Below are 17042 nucleotides of genomic sequence, written 5' to 3'. Positions count from 1 at the left end.
ATTAGTTTCATTGTTTATTTCATGAGAAGATCACAGGCTGTCTCTCCCACATAGAAATCCCTCAAGGTCTTTCTCACCTTCCCATGCACAGAGAGAGAGAGAAAACACTGGCAAACATTGTGACAGAAAACTTCTGATAAGATCCAAATGAAGCAATTTGTGAGCAGTTTCCAGAAAGTCATTTTCATGTGCCTCCTGCCGCACTCTTTTTTTAACAAGCACTCCATAAATTAAGCAATTTTTCTTCAGGCTGCAATCTGATACACATTCGCCTTGGAGTAAGCCCCATTGAACTGAGTAAGACTTACATCTCTGTAAACCTGCCCTGTAAATTGTAGATCTGTGCGCCATAACTGTTTGAAAGCACAACACCAACAATATATGGATGGCTATTTATCCATCTGCTTTCACCATGGACAAAGACATGAAATTTACTGCAGGGCGGCACTGTGAAGATCTACACCGTCCATTTAAAGCACATGGCTTTCCCAACAGAATCATGGGAAATGTAGTTCCCCACCACCACGGAGCTACAATTCCCTGCACCTTTAACAAGCTACAAGGGATGCGGGTGGCGCTGTGGGTTAAACCACAGGGCCTCGGACTTGCCGATCAGAAGGTCGGCGGTTCGAATCCCCACGACAGGGTGAGCTCCCGTTGCTCGGTCCCTGCTCCTGCCATCTAGCAGTTCGAAAGCACATCAAAGTGCAAGTAGATAAATAGGTACCGCTCCGGCGGGAAGGTGAACAGAGTTTCCGTGCGCTGCTCTGGTTCGCCAGAAGCGGCTTAGTCATGCTGGCCACATGACCCGGAAGCTGTCTGCGGACAAACGCCGGCTCCCTTGGCCTATAGAGTGAGATGAGTGCGCAACCCCAGAGTGGGTCACGACTGGACCTAATTGTCAGAGGTCCCTTTACCTTTACCTTAACAAGCTACAGTTTGAGGGATTATTTGGGGGAAGTGATGTGCTCTAAATGTGCGTCGGTTGTGCTTTAAATGGGTGGCGTAGCTCTGCCCAGTATGTAACACAGCCTTCCCCAACCAGGTGCCTCCCCCGATGTTTGAACTACGACTCCCACCGGCGCCAGCCGGCAGAATCAAAACATCTGGAAGTCCACCAAGAACAGGAAAGACTAATCCAGAGGGGATTTTTGGAAAGCTGCCCTAAATTGTCCTCAAAGGGAACACACAAAGCTTGCTTCACACCAAGTCAGCTGGCCAATCTAGTGATATCTTTAAAGGGACAGTTCTTTTACTGCTTGAAAGGTGCACAATTTTGCAAGGTATGGTTAAAAATTATTTCCCAGCCTATTTTATTTTTTACATAAATTGTAAACCGCTTTAATTATTGTAGTAGAAAAGCGGGATGCAGATAATAAACTAACTAAACTATTACTTTGATACAAAATACTATTTTATTCTTTAAAAAAAAAATGCTCCAAGGCTTATTGTTCCACCCGAGACACTTCTTTAAGGGGTGGCGCTAGGGGTGGGGGACTCAACCCGGGGCTGCCTGCGTACATTTCATACACGAGTTAAACTTTAATAAAAAATACTACACGGCACCCTCGCTACCCCAAAGACTAGGGCTGCAATCCTAGAACTACTTAAGGGGAGTAATGGTCAGTGGCTGTGGTGGGGCGGGAGGAAAGGAGCCCAACAGCAGGTGGCGCCAGAGACAATGAGAGAATCATAGAGTTGGAATAGGTGGAGCCAACTAATTCTGCTTTTGTCCCCACCCTCCTGCTGAGTTCTACAAGGGCAGAAATGGACTGAGGGCAGCGTGGGACACTCCTCTTAGCGATCTGTAAGACGGCAGGCGGCAGGCAACAGAGGCTGGTCCACTAGGGGAAATGGGGGTGGGGTCAATGCTCCACCAAACTCAGCCGGTCCTCAGCGACACCCACCTGCACACACAGTGTTCTCCTTGCAGAGCAGAGAGAATAGGGGGAAACTAGAACTAGACTGGCTCTCCCAGCCTTCTGCCCTGCCAGACCCAATAAGCAGCTGCCCTAATGAATCAGCCGCCCACTGCTACGTACAGAGGTGAGCCCCACCTGCGAGGCTCAAAGCCCCAGTTACCAAAACTTTGCAGCGGAGACATATTCCGACGTCAGGTTACGAAAACACACAGAAACTATATAGGACTAGGTGCATGTCGCAAGTTGTCCATGACCAGTTAACACAGAGAAAACTGTCACCATATTCCTCGTGCCCCATCCATTCCGAATATAGAGAAATCATTGATGGGGGTGGAGGATGGAATTGCAACAAGTTCTCCATAGCCCAAAGAGGTATATTCGCTCTGCACATCCACAGATGTCCACTAACCAACATTTATTGGCACAGCAGCAACCTAACCACATACAGAGGTGGATGTCTGGCAACCGAAAAGCTCTGGTGTTAATTATCGCTGCAGTTCCCATACTGGGCATCAGGGTACGCTAGTGAGCAGGGGCAGGACTCGCAAGCGATTCACTGCAGAGGTTTTCCCTCTTTCCAGTTGGCCTCCACGAGACGGCAACAAATGCTGCCCATCCGGAGACTAAGTGCGATTGCTCAAATCCAATATAGCGGCACAGTCAAATTCCCTCAGAGGAGTGTGCCTGTTGTGACTCTGCTTGAGTACACTGGCCTGGGATTTTCCTCTTTCCAAGAAAGAGGCATGTCCAGTCCCAAAAAGTCAGGAGCGGATCCTGAACGGGCGGGGATTCTTACACCTAAACAAACTACGCTAAGACTGCAGTCTGCTCTTGTATCTTAGTCCGGGAGGCCGGAGGGGACACGCGCCTCAGCTCTCGGACGGCTGAGAGACGTAGGACGAGGGTTTCTCCCCCTTGTGCTTCCTCACGATGTGCTTGATCACGTGCGCCCGCTGGCTGAAGCTCTTGCGGCAGACCAGGCAGGTGTACGGCTTCTCTCCCGTGTGCATCCGCTGGTGCACTTGAAGGCCCGACGAGTGCCGGAAGCTCTTCCCGCAGTCGGAGCACTGGTACGGCTTCTCCTCGGTGTGGATGACTTCGTGGGTGAGCAGGCTGGTCTTCTGGTTGAAGCTCTTCCCGCAGTAGGAACACTTGTAGGGCTTCTCCCCCGTGTGGATCCTCTGGTGCCGGTTGACGCTCGACTGCGTGGCGAAGACCTTACCGCAAATGGGGCAGGGGCTCATCCGCTTCCCCTTGTACAGCTTCGCCGGGGTCTTGATGAAGCAAAGGTCGCCGCCCGGAACGATCACCGACTCGATCGTTCCCACGGACACGTCCTTCCCCAGATCAATCTCAGGTTCGTTCTGGTGCTCAGGGACGTTCTCCTCCTTCTCGGGGCCCGGCGCGTCCGAAGGTTGTGGCTGGATCTCCTTCCCTTGCTCGTTCAGCAGCCGCCAGCTCATCACGCTGCCCGTCTGCCGGAGGTTCTTCTTGCACGACAAGCACTTGTAGACCTTCTCCCCCATGGGATCCACCTGGTACGGGGCAATGCCCCATTTCGGCTTGAAGCTCTCCCCGCACTCTGAGCACTGGTAGGACTTCTCTTCGGTGTGGACGGCCTCGTGAGCCATCAGGTTGGTCCTGCGGTTGAAGCCCTTCCCGCAATCGAGACACCTGTAGGGCTTCTCTCCCGAGTGGATTATCAGGTGTCGGTTGAGGCTCGATTTGCGAGTGAACGCTCTCTCGCAAACGGGGCACACGTGTCTGCCCACGCCCTCCTGCAAGCTCTGGGGCCCCGTGATCTTCCAGACTTGGATTTCGTTTGCCATGTGTCCCTCTGCTCCGCCCGGATCGCCAAAGCTCCCTTCTTCCATCTCGCATTCTTCCTCTTCCATATCGGACTCCGATTCTTCGGCGGACACATGCCGCGCTTCCTTTCCGCTTTCATCCAACAATATTTCACGTCCTGGAGCAGAAGAGAACAGCGTTTTATTGCGGCAGTCCACCTCAGAACGGAACACCGTGCAAGCCGGTACAGACTTCTACAAGGGTGCAGAAACTGCAATAGAATTTAGTACATGGAAATGAATTGCGTATAGAGCGGGATTCAACGTGGAATTAAATTGCTTGCGCAGCACCATGTCCCCCCGTCTCCTACCCTGCAAACCCCCTACACCTGTTCTAGGCAAAGGGCCTTCTCGGTAGTGGTGCCCACTCTCCCATCAGATGTCAGAGAAATAAACAACTGACTTTTAGAAAACGTCTGAAGGCAGCCCTGTTTAGGGAAGTTTTTAATGTCTGATGTTTTATTGCTTAAAAAAAAAATATTATTATCATTAATTCTGTTGGGAGCTGCCCAGAGTGGCTGGGGAAACTTGGCCAAATGGGCGGGGTAGAAATAATAAATGATTATTGTTATTATTATAGGGGTTCGCCCAGCCCTCCAGAGCAGATTTGGGGGGGGGGGGCAGAAGGAGGGAAAGTCCCATTGCTTCCACTCATGCAACATCCCAAGCCCGATGTGTAAGGCCTTCCAAGTTAACGAAGCTTTGCTTATTGAACACCACTAAAACAACAAGATGGTCTGTAGCGAAGGAGGGGGCCTAGGGCCCTTGTATTTACGAGACCGCCTCTCCTGGTCTGCCCCGCAGAGGATCTTAAGGTCCATGAATAACCATAGTTTAGAGGTCCTCCATAGTTTAGACTATCCTCCACCAGGGCCAGGGCCTTCTCAGTGATGGCTCCGACCTGCTGGAATGCTCTGTCCCATGAGACCAGGGCCCTGCAGGATTTAACTTCTTTCCGCAGGGCCTGTAAGACAGAGCTATTCCGCCTGGCTTTCAATTTGAACTTAGCAGGATCTTTTATTCCCCTTCCTTCCCTCCCCTTTTTATGAAGATTACCCGCTCTGGGATCCCACAGCTAATTCTCCCCTGGTCTCCTCGCTGGTCCAAATAGGACTAATTTAGCCAGCTAGCCCTGGTGATCATCTAATGTTTATTGGATGGATTTCCCCCCTAAATTGATTTTTGAATTCTGAATTTATTGTTATACACGTTTTATACTGTATTTTATGATGTTTTTTGTTGCATCAATTAAATGGTTTGAATTTGTTGTCGGCCACCCTGAGCCCGGTTTTCTGAACCGGGAAGGGCGGGGTATAAATAATAAAAAAATTATATGATTTATTTATTATTTCAGATCATTTAGGACTTCAAACACTAATATTTCCATTGTGTGTTAAGTCCTTCCAACAGCCGTGAGCAAAAATAATGCAGAGAGGACTGCCCATGCTCAGGGGATTTCTGCAGGGATACCATGAGCCCAAGTCACAATGGTTACGTTCTCCTGCCATAGTCAGAGATGGCAAATGCCTTTGGATACCAACTTTGCTGTTCCTTGAGGCTCAGGTGGTCTCAGTGGCCCAGAGTGCCTTCCATCAGCTTCGGCTGCTGGCCCAGCTACGCCCCTATCTGGACAAGAATAACCTAACTACTATTGTCTATGTGCTGGTAACCTCAAGGTTAGATTACTGCAATGCGTTATACGTAGGGCTGCCTCTGAAGACGGTTCAGAAACTTCAGGTAGTGCAGAATTCAGCGGCCAGGTTGCTCACCGGAGCCAGGCGGTTTGAGCATATTATACCGATCCTGATCCGATTGCACTGGCTACCAATTAGTTTCTGGGCCCAATTATTATTTTTTCTTTTGATAACATTTTATTAATTTTCCAAAAGTAACAACAAAAAATAAAAATAAAAATAGCAACAATAATGCAGAAAGAGAAAGAAAACATCATAAACAAATTTTTAAACCATACTTTTTGCTTGACTTCCCCCCACTCCCCCTCTTGGTTCCATTGTTTAGTACTGGTTCACACACATCCTTTAAACCTTAGATTCCTAATAACCCAATTTCAAACCTAAAACAATTTTAAACTTGTTACAAGTGACTTTTAGAAGTTAGACTAATGTAAAAATCTATACACAATGCTTAAAAGATATGCATTAAACATTTGCCCCTTTTTATAAAATTCAAAGTCCTCTTTCTTTTCTTGGGTTTCAAGTTAACTGATTTGTCCTGCATAGTTCAAGAGTTTATTTTGCCAGTCTTCTTCATCTTCTCTGGCAGAGGAGTCTTCCTTTTGTGGGAGCTGGCGGGTCTTGGCCTGGCGTCCACTCTTAAGTACAGGAACAAAGTATTTCGTTCAATAAATCCATCAGGACCCGTACATTTCAATATCGTAACTTCATTTTTTTAAAACAACAATCATTTTTCACATTCCTTTCCAATCTTTATATGCCCTTTCCCAGGCCTTTTTAATGATTTTACATTGCCACCAACTTTTATCCTTTTTACCCTCCCTTCCTGTTTCCTCCCTAACACAGTCAAAGCCTCCCAGATCATTTCACACAGGGTGTCATTTTTATCTGTCAAAGCCTCCCATTTCCGGGCCCAATTCAAAGTGCTGGCTTTGGCTTATAAAGCCTTAAATGGCTCAGGACCACAATGCCTCTTTCCATATGAACCTTCCCAGACCCTGAGATCATCCTCTGAGTACCTTCTTTGTGTGCCTCACCCATGAGAGGTCCGGAGGGTGGCAACACGAGAACAGGGCCTTCTCTGCAGTGGCTCCCTGTCTGTGGAATGCTCTCCCCAGGGAAGTTCGCCTGGCTCCTTCATTATACACCTTTAGGCGCTGTCAAAAATGTTCCTTTTTAACCAGGCCTTTGGTTGACCTGGTGACATCCTATACTCTTTTAAAATGTGCCTCTTTTTTGGGGGGGGTATTATTGGGTTGTTGTTTTTATTTTGAATATATATATTGTGGTTTTTATTCAATAAAACAACAACAACAACAGATGTAAACCACAGAGGAGGAGTGCTGTTGCCTTTGGGTGTTGCTTGTGGGCTCCCCTTGTTGACCAGTGGGAGATCAGGATCCTAAACAGGGTGGGGCTGTCAAAGGACCTGTTGATGGCATTTTACCATTGTACTGTTGAGAGTGTATTAACTTATGGTGTGTGTGTGTGTGGTTTGGGAACTGCACGGTCAGGGAAAAACAAATCTGTCCAGGGTTGTAAAGACTGCGGAGAGAATAATTCGGTGCACTCTTCCCACCTTGGATCAAATCTATGCTTCCAGGTGCCATAAGAAAGCTGCAGAGATAGCGCAGGACAGTGCGCACCCTGGAAATTATTTCTTTCAGCTTCTGCCTTCTGGAAGAAGGTACAGGGTTATAAAGACTAGGACTAGCCGCCTGAGAAACAGTTTCTACTCAAATGTGATGTTGGTTTTAAACGCATTGTAAGGAGTCTGTACGGGACACGGGTGGCGCTGTGGGTTAAACCACAGAGCCTAAGGCTTGCCGATCAGAAGGTTGGTGGTTTGAATCCCCGCAACGGGGTGAGCTCCCATTGCTCGGTCCCTGCTCCTGCCAACCTAGCAGTTCAAAAGTACGTCAAAGTGCAAGTAGATAATTAGGTACCGCTCCAGCGGGAAGGTAAACGGCGTTTCCATGCGCTGCTCTGGTTCGCCAGAAGCAGCTTAGTCATGCTAGCTACATGACCCGGAAGCTGTACTCCGGCTCCCTTGGCCAATAAAGCGAGATGAGCACCGCAACCCCAGAGTCTGTCACGACTGGACCTAATGGTCAGGGGTCCCTTTACCTTTACCTTTAAGGAGTCTGTAGGGGAGTATCTTGTATTTAAAAATGGGGTATCAAAGTTTTTAGGGGGCTAACCAGGCTGGGATAGCAGGCTTGTTGGGTTTTGAATGTCTTATGCAGATTTTTCAATTTCATTGTTCTGTATGGCACAATGACAATAAAGATTATTGTATCGTATCGTATCTGGCCTGACACAGCAGCCAGGCTCTTTTCAACCAAAGCTGCCTTCGGAAAGCACAGAATTTAAGAGGCAAGAAAGCCTTACCTGGCGAGCTGGGGCTGTCGTCGACCTCTTCCTTCACCTCGGTCTCCATCAAAGCCTGGTCTCCATCCGACAGGCCCACAACCACTTCATCGTACGTGTCCAGATCCTAAAACAGCCAAATGTGACCCCCGTTATGAAGACACAACAGCAGGCTGTCCAATTCAGACTCTGGCCTATGCCCCCCGCAGACCACAACTGTCGTACTGAGAGCCAGGTGCCACCAGAACAGGTTCTGGCAGACCAGGGTTCAAATCTCCACTTCGCCATGGAAGCCCGCTGGGTGACCTCAGGCCAGTCGCTGCCTCTAGGCCTAACCTACCTCACAGTGTTGTTGTGGGGATGAAATAAGGAGGGGAAGATGCCATGTGCAGCACCTTGAGAAGGTGGTGGGATATAAATGGAGAAAAAGCAAATCGCAGTCCAAGGCAGGGGTGAGCAACTCCCCTCGTAGCCTCCGCTCCTCTCTCCCTCCATGATGTGTTCTTGAACTCTGATCATGTCTGGATTAGAGAGGGGTATGTGAGCTTGCGCAGAAACTAGCCCACCGTCCTATATAAAAATAAATTTTGAATCCATTGTTCCTCTCACTTCTGCCTCTGGAGCGTGGCCCCCAGAAGGGAATGCGCCCCTCAAGAAGGAAAAGACAGCCCACCCCCTAGGTTCGCGTAGAAGTACAACTGTCAACTTTTCCCTTTTCTTGCGAGGAATCCTATTCAGAATAAGGGAATTTCTCTTAAAAAAAGGGAAACGTTGACAGCTATGGGTAGTAGTCTTGACCAACCGTTTCAGTCAAGAATGAGATGTGGTTTTGTGGATCCTGTGTCAGAATTGGGAGCCTGAACGAATCAAAAGAGAGACTGGCCATGCTCACGTTTTGTCTAAACTAAAAAAGGTCCAAATGCTGCGGCTCTCTTCAGATACAGTGGTGCCTCGCAAGACGAAAATAATTTGTTCTGCGAGTCTCTTCGTCTAGCGGTTTTTTCGTCTTGCGAAGCAACCCTATTAGCAGCTTAGCGGCTTAGCGCTATTAGCGGTTTAGCGGCTATTAAAGGCTTAGCGGCTAAAAGGCTATTAGCGGCTTAGCGGCTTAGAAAAAGGGGGGGAAGCGAAAAAATCGCAAGACTCGCAAGACGTTTTCGTCTTGCGAAGCAAGCCCATAGGGAAATTTGTCTTGCGACACGCATCGAAAAACGGAAAACCCTTTCGTCTAGCGGGTTTTCCGTCTTGTGAGGCATTAGTCTTGCGGGGCACCACTGTATTGTTGTTCCCTCAACCCTGCCTGCCAACATCTAGCAGGCCAGGATTGTGACAAGAGAAAAAACTTCTCTCTATCCACTTTCGTCTCACAACACACCATTGTTTTTTTCCCTCCCAGTAAGAATGAATGGGTGTTTTGTGAGCAACCGAGAGCACCTCTACACAAAGATTTCCCTAAAAGTATCATGGGAAGTGTAGTTCCCCCGCCGCCCACACAGCTACAATTCCCAGCACCCTCAACAACCAACAATCCCCAGGATTATTTGGGAAGAAGTCGGGTGCTTTTAAATGTGAGCTGGATGTGTTTCGATTTTATTGTGTGGAAGGGAGAGAGACTGAGCAACTGATGAATGGGTTCTCAAACCTTCACCTTAAGATCCCAGGGAGGATCACAACAATTTAAAACCCAGTATAGCGTAACTGTTAAGAGAGTTTCGAAAGACACTGGTCTTGAAAGACCTACACTGGCTCCCAGTACGTTTCTGAGAACAATTCAAAGTGTTGGTGCTGACCTTGAAAGCCCTAAACGGCCTTGGTCCAGTATACCTGAAGGAGCGTCTCCTCCCCCATCGTTCTGCCCGGACACTGAGGTCCAGCACCGAGGGCCTTCTGGCGGTTCCCTCATTGCGAGTAGCAAAGCTACAGGGAACCAGGCAGAGGGCCTTCTCGGTAGTGGCACCTACCCTGCGGAACGCCCTCCCACCAGATGTCAAAGAGAACAACAACTACCAGACTTTTAGAAGACATCTGAAGGCAGCCCTGTTTAAAGGTAAAGGTAAAGGGACCCCTGACCATTAGGTCAAGTCATGACCAACTCTGGGGTTGTGGCGCTCATCTCGCTTTATTGGCTGAGGGAGCCGGTGTACAGCTTCTGGATCATGTGGCCAGCATCACTAAGCCGCTTTTGGCAAACCAGAGCAGCGCATGGAAACACCGTTTACCTCCCCGCCGGAGCAGTACCTATTTATCTACTTGCACTTTGATGTGCTTTCGAACTGCTAGGTTGGCAGGAGCCTGGACCGAACAATGGGAGCTCACCCTGTTGCGGAGCATCGAACTGCCGACCTTCTGATCGGCGAGTCCTAGGCTCTGTGGTTTAACCCACAGCGCCACACGCGTCCCTAGCCCTGTTTAGGGAAGCTTTTAATGTTTAATAGATTATTGTATTTTAAAATTCTGTTGGAAGCCGCCCAGAGTGGCTGGGGAAACCCAGTCAGATGGGTGGGGTATAAATAATATGTTGTTGTTGTTATTGAGACCCGGATTCGAATCCCCACTCACTGGGTGAGCTTGTGTCCTTGCCCATGTGGGTCCAGGCTCCCTGATCCTTGTACCCACGCCACCACCCTCTCATATTCCCCCGAGGAAGTTTCCCCCCCAAACCCCTCAGCTGCCCTTCCCACCTGCCCCCTACCTCTTGAGGCCTCAGCAGGAAGGCTTCTGCCAGGTCCACCGCCTGGTCGCAGGTCTCAGGGCGACCATCCCTCACCCAGCTCTGGATCTCCGGTGGCAAGACGGCCAGGAACTGCTCCAAGACCACCAGCTCCAAGATCTGCTCCTTGGTGTGCCTCTTCGGCTTCAGCCAGCCGTAGCACAGCTCCTGGAGCCGGTCGCAGGCCGTGCGAGGCCCCTCGGCCTCCCAGTAGCGGAAACCCCGGAAACGCTGGCGTTTGGCCTCCGTGTCAATGTTGCCTCCACTCGGGACATCGCCCTTCCCGTTTGGGTCTCCTGGTTTCAGGGTCCTGGAGATCTTCCAGTCTCCGTCTCGGAAGGCCGGGACGTGCTTCGCCCTCCCCTTCCCGGCAGGCTCCCGGCGGACGTCCGGGATAACCGGAGGGGTCTCGTCCCCCGACGCCCGAGCAGCGTCCCACGTGGAATGCGAGGGCTCGTCTCCCGGAGGGCAGCCCTGCCACTGAGTATCCCAGGAGTGCAGAGGCCTTTCCTCTGGCTCCACCTTGATCTCCTGGGGCTCCAGGTGAGGTGGGCTGTGGTGAGGAACAGCCTCTTCAAACACCTCCGCCTTGAAATCTTCCGAGCCTGCGGCAAGCGCCTCTTTCATTGTCGTCCCTGGGTAGCTTAGTGGCCTCGCGTACCAAGCTTGATGAGGCCTGGGCGAGAAAGGGCGAGACAGGATTCAAGGCTAAGTGTGACGTAATAAAACATAAAATAAAATTTATAGGGGGGTTATTGTTTTGATTACAGCGGCACCTTGGTACTCAAATGCCTTGGGAACCAAACACAGCAAACCTGGAAGTAAGTGTTCCGGTTTGCAAACTTTTTTCGGAAGCTGAACGTGCTCCGTTTTGAGTGTTATGCTTCTGAACTGAGTGTTACACTTCCGTTTTGAGTGTTATGCTAACGTCTGTCTGTTTTTGCTATGCTGTCATACTTCGGGTTGAAGCATTTTCGGGTTGCGCTCCGTGGCGACCCGGAAGTAACGGAGCATGTTACTTCCGGGTTTCGCCGCTCGCGCAGATGCTCAAAATGATGTCACGCGCAGGGGTCGCGTTCACTTCAGGATGCAAACGGGGCTCCGGAACGCATCCAGAGGTACCACTGTATATTTTTCGGTTTTGCAGTTTTTATTTTTGTGATTGTGTGGAACCCAGTTCAGCTACTGATTGAATGACTGTGTAACTGCAGTACATTGTTTATTGCTTTCATTTTTATGGAGCAATGGTCTCATTAGATAGTAAAATTCATGTTAAATTGCTGTTTTAGGGGTTGTTTTTAAAAGATTAATCCATTTTGCATTACTTTCTACGGGAAAGCGCACCTTGGTTTTGGAACCAACTTCTGGAACAGATTGAGAACCAAAGTACCACTGTATATATTTTGTGGTTTTATACTTTGATTTTGTTCTGTGAACTACCATGAGACCTCTGGGTATAGGGCGATATAGAAGTTCAATTAATAATAATAATAATAATTTTTAAAAATTATTCTTTTATTATTTTTAAGGCTGTGTGACACATGGCTTAGACAGGGCACAGTAAGCTGCATTATCCAGAGCCAGACCATTACCCCACCTAGCTCTGTGCCGCCTGCTCTGGCTGGCAGCAGCTCAGACAGGTGCTTCTTCATTACATTCATTATTCAATAAATTATCTTTCCACGGATATTAATTTTATGTTATTACTCCAAAAAAGTGGTGTCATGAGCCATCATTGCCAAAACAAGATGACACCTGATTGGCTCTCTAAACACTCCTTTTTCTGGTTATTTGGCTATAACCTTTGATAGAATACAGATAACTGAACAAACTTTGTTGCATTACACTCTTCATTAAATTATATTTCCATTGGTATATAATTTTATGCAGTGCTTTTTTTCCTGAAAAAACGTTTAGGGGTACTCTCATTTTGGCTGAAGAAAATTATAGTTCAAATTGGGAACCATATTATAGTTCAAATTAGGAAAAATAAATACAGTAAATGGAGAAAAGTACAAAGATTCACAAAATATTTAGGAGTATGCATACCCCTGTGTCCCCCCCCCCCAGAAAAAAGCACTGATTTTATGGTATTACTCCCCCAAAAAAGTGGTGTTATGAGCCATCAAACCTTTGAAATACACTTTCCCCAAAAGGTTTCCACAATTTTGGCCACTAGTGTAAAAACAGTACTGTAGATGATAAAAACGGAAATGTCTTTTTTTTTCCTTACCTGCAAAGATGATGATAGTCCCCTTCAATAATCACAAAAGGTGACTGCTGTTCAAGTGTCCTGTAGCCCTCTTCCAGTATCCCTCTAGCTGACTCCCGTCCTGCCATGCCTTCCCTTTTTACACCACTGACACCTGGTTCAGACTCAGCAGATCTTTTCCGTTGTTTTAAAATTTGTCTAAAGTGAGACATAGCGCTATCATTGAACGTGTTGGTGGCATGACTGACAGCAGCGGCATCAGGGTGATATTTTTCAACAAAGCTTTGCAGTTCAGCCCATTTCGCACACATTTCTTCGATCAGTGCAGTAGGAACGTTTTCTCGTCTCTTCTCTTCCTCCTCCTCCTCGGACAATTCCTCAGTTGCCGCCTGTTGTTGCTCCATCAGAATGCTCTGGAGTTCTTCTGTGGTGAGCTCCGTTTTGTGGTCCTCCACTAACTCCTCGACGTCCTCTCTGCTCACTTCCAAGCCCAGGGACTTTCCCAGAGACACAATATCCTCAACAACAGGAGCATCATCTCCAATATCCTCAAATACACCTTCAGGAACGGCTGCCGGCCACAATTCCTTCCATGCCGACTTCAATGTTCTCTGAGACACGTCGCCCCACGCTTCGTCTATGAGATGTATACAATGTAGGATATTGAAACGGTTCTTCCAGAACTCTCTGAGGGTTAGCTTGGGGTCCGAGGTCACCTCAGAGCACATTTGGAACACTGCTTTGGTGTAAAGCTTCTTAAAATTGGACATGACCTGCTGGTCCATGGGCTGGATGAGGGGAGTCGTGTTGGGGGGCAAAAACTTGACACTGATAAAACCGAACTCTTCCATCAACTCGTCCGCCAATCCTGGCGGGTGGGCTGGAGCGTTATCCATAACAAGCAGGCACTTCAGTGGAAGATTTTGGTCCTGGAGGTATTTTTTCACGCTTGGCCCAAACACTTCGTGAACCCACTCAACGAAAAACCGCCTGGTCAGCCAAGCTCTGCTGTTCGCCCTCCACATCACAGGCAATTCGCTTTTGATGACATTGTTTTTCTTAAATACCCTGGGGTTCTCCGAAAGGTAGACCAGCAAAGGCTTCAACTTGAAATCTCCACTTGCGTTCGCACATAATAAAAGGGTCAGCCTGTCTTTCATGGGCTTGTGTCCTGGCAATGATTTCTCCTCCTCTGTTATGTAGGTCCTCTTGGGCATTTTCTTCCAAAAGAGGCCTGTCTCGTCACAGTTGAACACTTGTTGGGGAAGGAAACCCTCAGTCTCTACGTAATCTTGAAATTCCAAAACAAATTGGTTGGCGTCTTCTCTGTTGGCAATGGCAACTTCACCATGCCTCGCCGCAATGTGTATCCCACTTCTCCTCTTAAAATTATCAAACCACCCTCTGCTTGCCTTGAAAATCTCACCCTCACTTGCTCCAGGGACGTTTCTGACGAGGTCGGCATGCAAACGTAAAGCTTTTTCACAAATCATGCTCTCAGAAATGCTGTCACCGGCCAGCTGTTTTTCAGTTATCCATATGAAAAGCAATTTTTCCACTTCCTCAATGGTCTGCGTTCTTTGTTTTGTAAGTGTTTTAACGCCTCTTGCAACGTTGGCTCCTTTAATGGCTTTTTTATTTTTTAAGATAGTACAAATTGTCGATTTGGCTATACCAAACTGCCTTGCCAGGTCACGTACACGGGCACCACTTTCATGTTTGGAAATAATTTCCTTCTTCACCTCTATTGTTGTTCTGTTAATGGTTCTCTTGGCTTTGCAGCTGTTATCCATTTCTCACAGCAAAGGGGTGATTGGCAGAGGGATCCTGAGATGAGATGAGCAGAGATTTGATTGCACACAGTCACAAAAACAAATCGGTTGCAAGAGAGTCACCAAATAAGCCCAAATATCACCTCCGTGCTCAGGACTCAACAGCCGGCAGCTAGGCCTCAGGATCTTGCACTCAGCAGTAGCCGCGCGGCATGTTCGACTTCTGAGGCGTGTTCGAAAACCGAAGCGTTTACTTCCGGGTTTATGGCGTTTGTAAACGGAGACGTTCGAAAACCGAGGTACCACTGTATACCGCTCAATTGTGAAAAAAACAAACAAACAAACCCTCACACCTTCGTCCTAAGGTCCCAGGGCGGATCACAACAATTAAAAACCCAGTGTGGTGTAACGGTTAAGAGTGTTGGGACTAGGACCTGGGAGACCTGGGTTCGAATCCCCACTCAGCCATGTGACCTTGGGCCAGTCCTCATCTCTTAGCCTAACCCACCTCACAGGGTTGTTGAGAGGATGGCATGGGCAAGAGGAGAACCAGGCAAACCAACTGGAGACCCTTTGAAAATAAAGGTGGCCCTCAATGTAATAATAATAATTTAAAAACCCAACATTAAAAACAAAATGAGCTGGTGGAAGTTCCACAAACGTGCCTAAGGCCAAAATAGACCCTTTAGTCTTCAAAGGGCGAGTCTTACAGACCCTCCAAGCGCCCATATTTTCCAGGGACAGTCCTGGATTTGCAGAAGCTGCCCCCATTTCTGATTTGATCCCACTTTTCATTGGGACGCCCCTATATTCAATGTTGGAGAGTAACGGAGTTTTGCGACCTCCCCCCCCCCCCAGGAGATCAGTAACTATATACAACCTTTAGAAGACATTTGAAGGCAGCCCAGCACAGGGAAGTTTTAAAATGTTTTTTTATGTATGTTGGAAGCCGCCCAGTGTGGCTGGGGAAACCCATAAATCATAAAATGACGATGATGATGATGATGGAGGGATATTTCCATTGGAGAAATGTTGGGAGGGTATGAGCGTTGGGGGTTTGTTCCTGCGCCATATTAACCCTGCATTAACCGCATCGTTTCAAGTTGTGCTCCCGGCCATCTCCGACCGCCCTTTCCGCCTCTGCTTTGCGCCTGAGCCGAGCTGGGGAGGCGAGGGCGCACCATTGCACCCCCCCGACCCGGGGACCCCATTTCCAGCCTCGCCCCCCTTCCCAGCCCCGCCAGACCCCTCCTCCGCCCCCCCGGCCCTCCTTCCGGAGACCCTCACCTGGGATACCACCGGCGATCGGGCTTGGGAAAGCGCTGCTTCTCCGGCGGAGGCAGCCCCCTGCGTTGGGAAATTCAAAATCCAGCTTCTCGAGGAAGAGGTGGAGCCTCGCCGGCCGTGCGAGCAGAAAGGAAATGGCTCTCCAGCCCCCGCCGCCGCCACCCCGCCCACCCTCGCCGGCTGGAAGCGCACCCAAAGAACCCTGGGAACTGTAGTTTGCAGAGGGTGCCGGGAACTGTAGCTCCGCCAGAGGGAGGACTACAGTTCCCGGGATTCCAAGCTGCCGGGGGTGGTGGGGAGAGCCATGCGCTCTGGGCGCCTGCGCTGCTGCGCGCAGCTGCGCTCTCTGAACTTAACTCGTGTCTGGCCAAGAGTTGAATGGAGAGGGGGAGGAAGATGCCGTGGGCCGGGTCAGATCGCTAGTCGGAGAACGATCGAGTTCGAAGGGACCCCACGGGGTCATCTAGTCCGACCCCCTGCAGCGCAGGAATCTGTCACCCAACGTGCGGCTCGAACGCACAGCCCTGGGCATCAGAACCGACTCCTTCTTTTTTAAATTAATTTATTTGTTTTTTCGGATTAAAGTTTTACAGTCACATAACCAACATACAGCATAAAAACAAGATTCCTATGAATCTCTTGAAATTCCCTCCTCCCCTTTGTGGGTCCTACTGTTTATCATTTCCTCCTGCATCTTTTATGATAATCCAAATCTTTTCACCTCTCCATTGCATCCAAAATTCACCATTGAACTACAAGCGATATTCCAATCCTACTAACGATTTTAACTGTTTACAATCGTCTTTTAAGGTAAGTTATAAATTTCCCCCATTCCTTATTAAAATTTTTGGTCAAATCTTTTTTATTAAGTTTTGCATTGCAAATTTACATTCGAACAGTAAACATCAACATCATCATTTAGGATTCCCTGAATCCTTCGACTCCCCTCCGTCCTTCCAAAGTTACCACTATCAATCTTTTTAAACTGCTTCTGTTATTTTCTCTAATCCATAATTTTTTGTACATTCCAAGCGTTACTCAAATCCTGCCAAAGTTTTTAGTTGTTTATAATGTTCTCTTAAATACATTTTTTAATTTTCCCACTCCTTAAAGTTGTTCTCTTCCTGGTTTCTGATTTTCTGGGTCAATTTCAACATTTCAGCATAGTGCATCATCTGGTCTCCCACACCCCAATAAAATATTTGAGGGCCCTAGGCCCTCCAAAAAT

The 17042-nt window shown here is 48.4% G+C and overlaps 1 protein-coding gene across 2 annotated transcripts; it reads right to left on the bottom strand.

Annotated features, from left to right (window-relative positions):
- Position 1: 1 nt before the first annotated feature.
- LOC308580356 (uncharacterized protein) lies at positions 2 to 15980 on the bottom strand. 2 transcript variants are annotated; one of them, XM_081181775.1, is made up of 5 exons: positions 15815 to 15980; positions 12777 to 14582; positions 10526 to 11219; positions 7855 to 7960; positions 2 to 3888 (listed from the first exon to the last, which is right to left on the bottom strand). In XM_081181775.1, the coding sequence occupies exons 2-5, from the start codon at positions 14546 to 14548 to the stop codon at positions 2792 to 2794; spliced, it is 3669 nt and encodes a 1222-aa protein (XP_081037901.1). In that variant the 5' UTR covers positions 14549 to 14582; positions 15815 to 15980; the 3' UTR covers positions 2 to 2791. The 2 variants fall into 2 exon arrangements, with proteins under 2 accessions (XP_081037901.1, XP_081037902.1); XM_081181776.1 differs by lacking the exon at positions 12777 to 14582 and having other exon boundaries at positions 15815 to 15978.
- Positions 15981 to 17042: the final 1062 nt, after the last annotated feature.

The sequence above is a fragment of the Podarcis bocagei genome (genome assembly GCF_964188305.1).
Source record: "Podarcis bocagei genome assembly, chromosome: 2".
NCBI lineage: Eukaryota > Metazoa > Chordata > Lepidosauria > Squamata > Lacertidae > Podarcis > Podarcis bocagei.
Note: the sequence above shows the minus strand (reverse complement) of the source record. Positions and strands in the feature narration are given on the sequence as shown.

What these genes read in the sequence shown, in the direction of transcription:
- LOC308580356 (XM_081181775.1), bottom strand. Translation starts at nt 14,548, where the DNA reads ATGGATAACAGCTGCAAAGCCAAGAGAACCATTAACAGAACAACAATA. An exon ending in TCCTGCTGAGGCCTCAAGAG is followed by an intron (nt 7,961 to 10,525) that starts GTAGGGGGCAGG and finishes TGGCTGTTTTAG; the next exon opens with GATCTGGACACGTACGATGA. An exon ending in CGACAGCCCCAGCTCGCCAG is followed by an intron (nt 3,889 to 7,854) that starts GTAAGGCTTTCT and finishes CTTCTGCTCCAG; the next exon opens with GACGTGAAATATTGTTGGAT.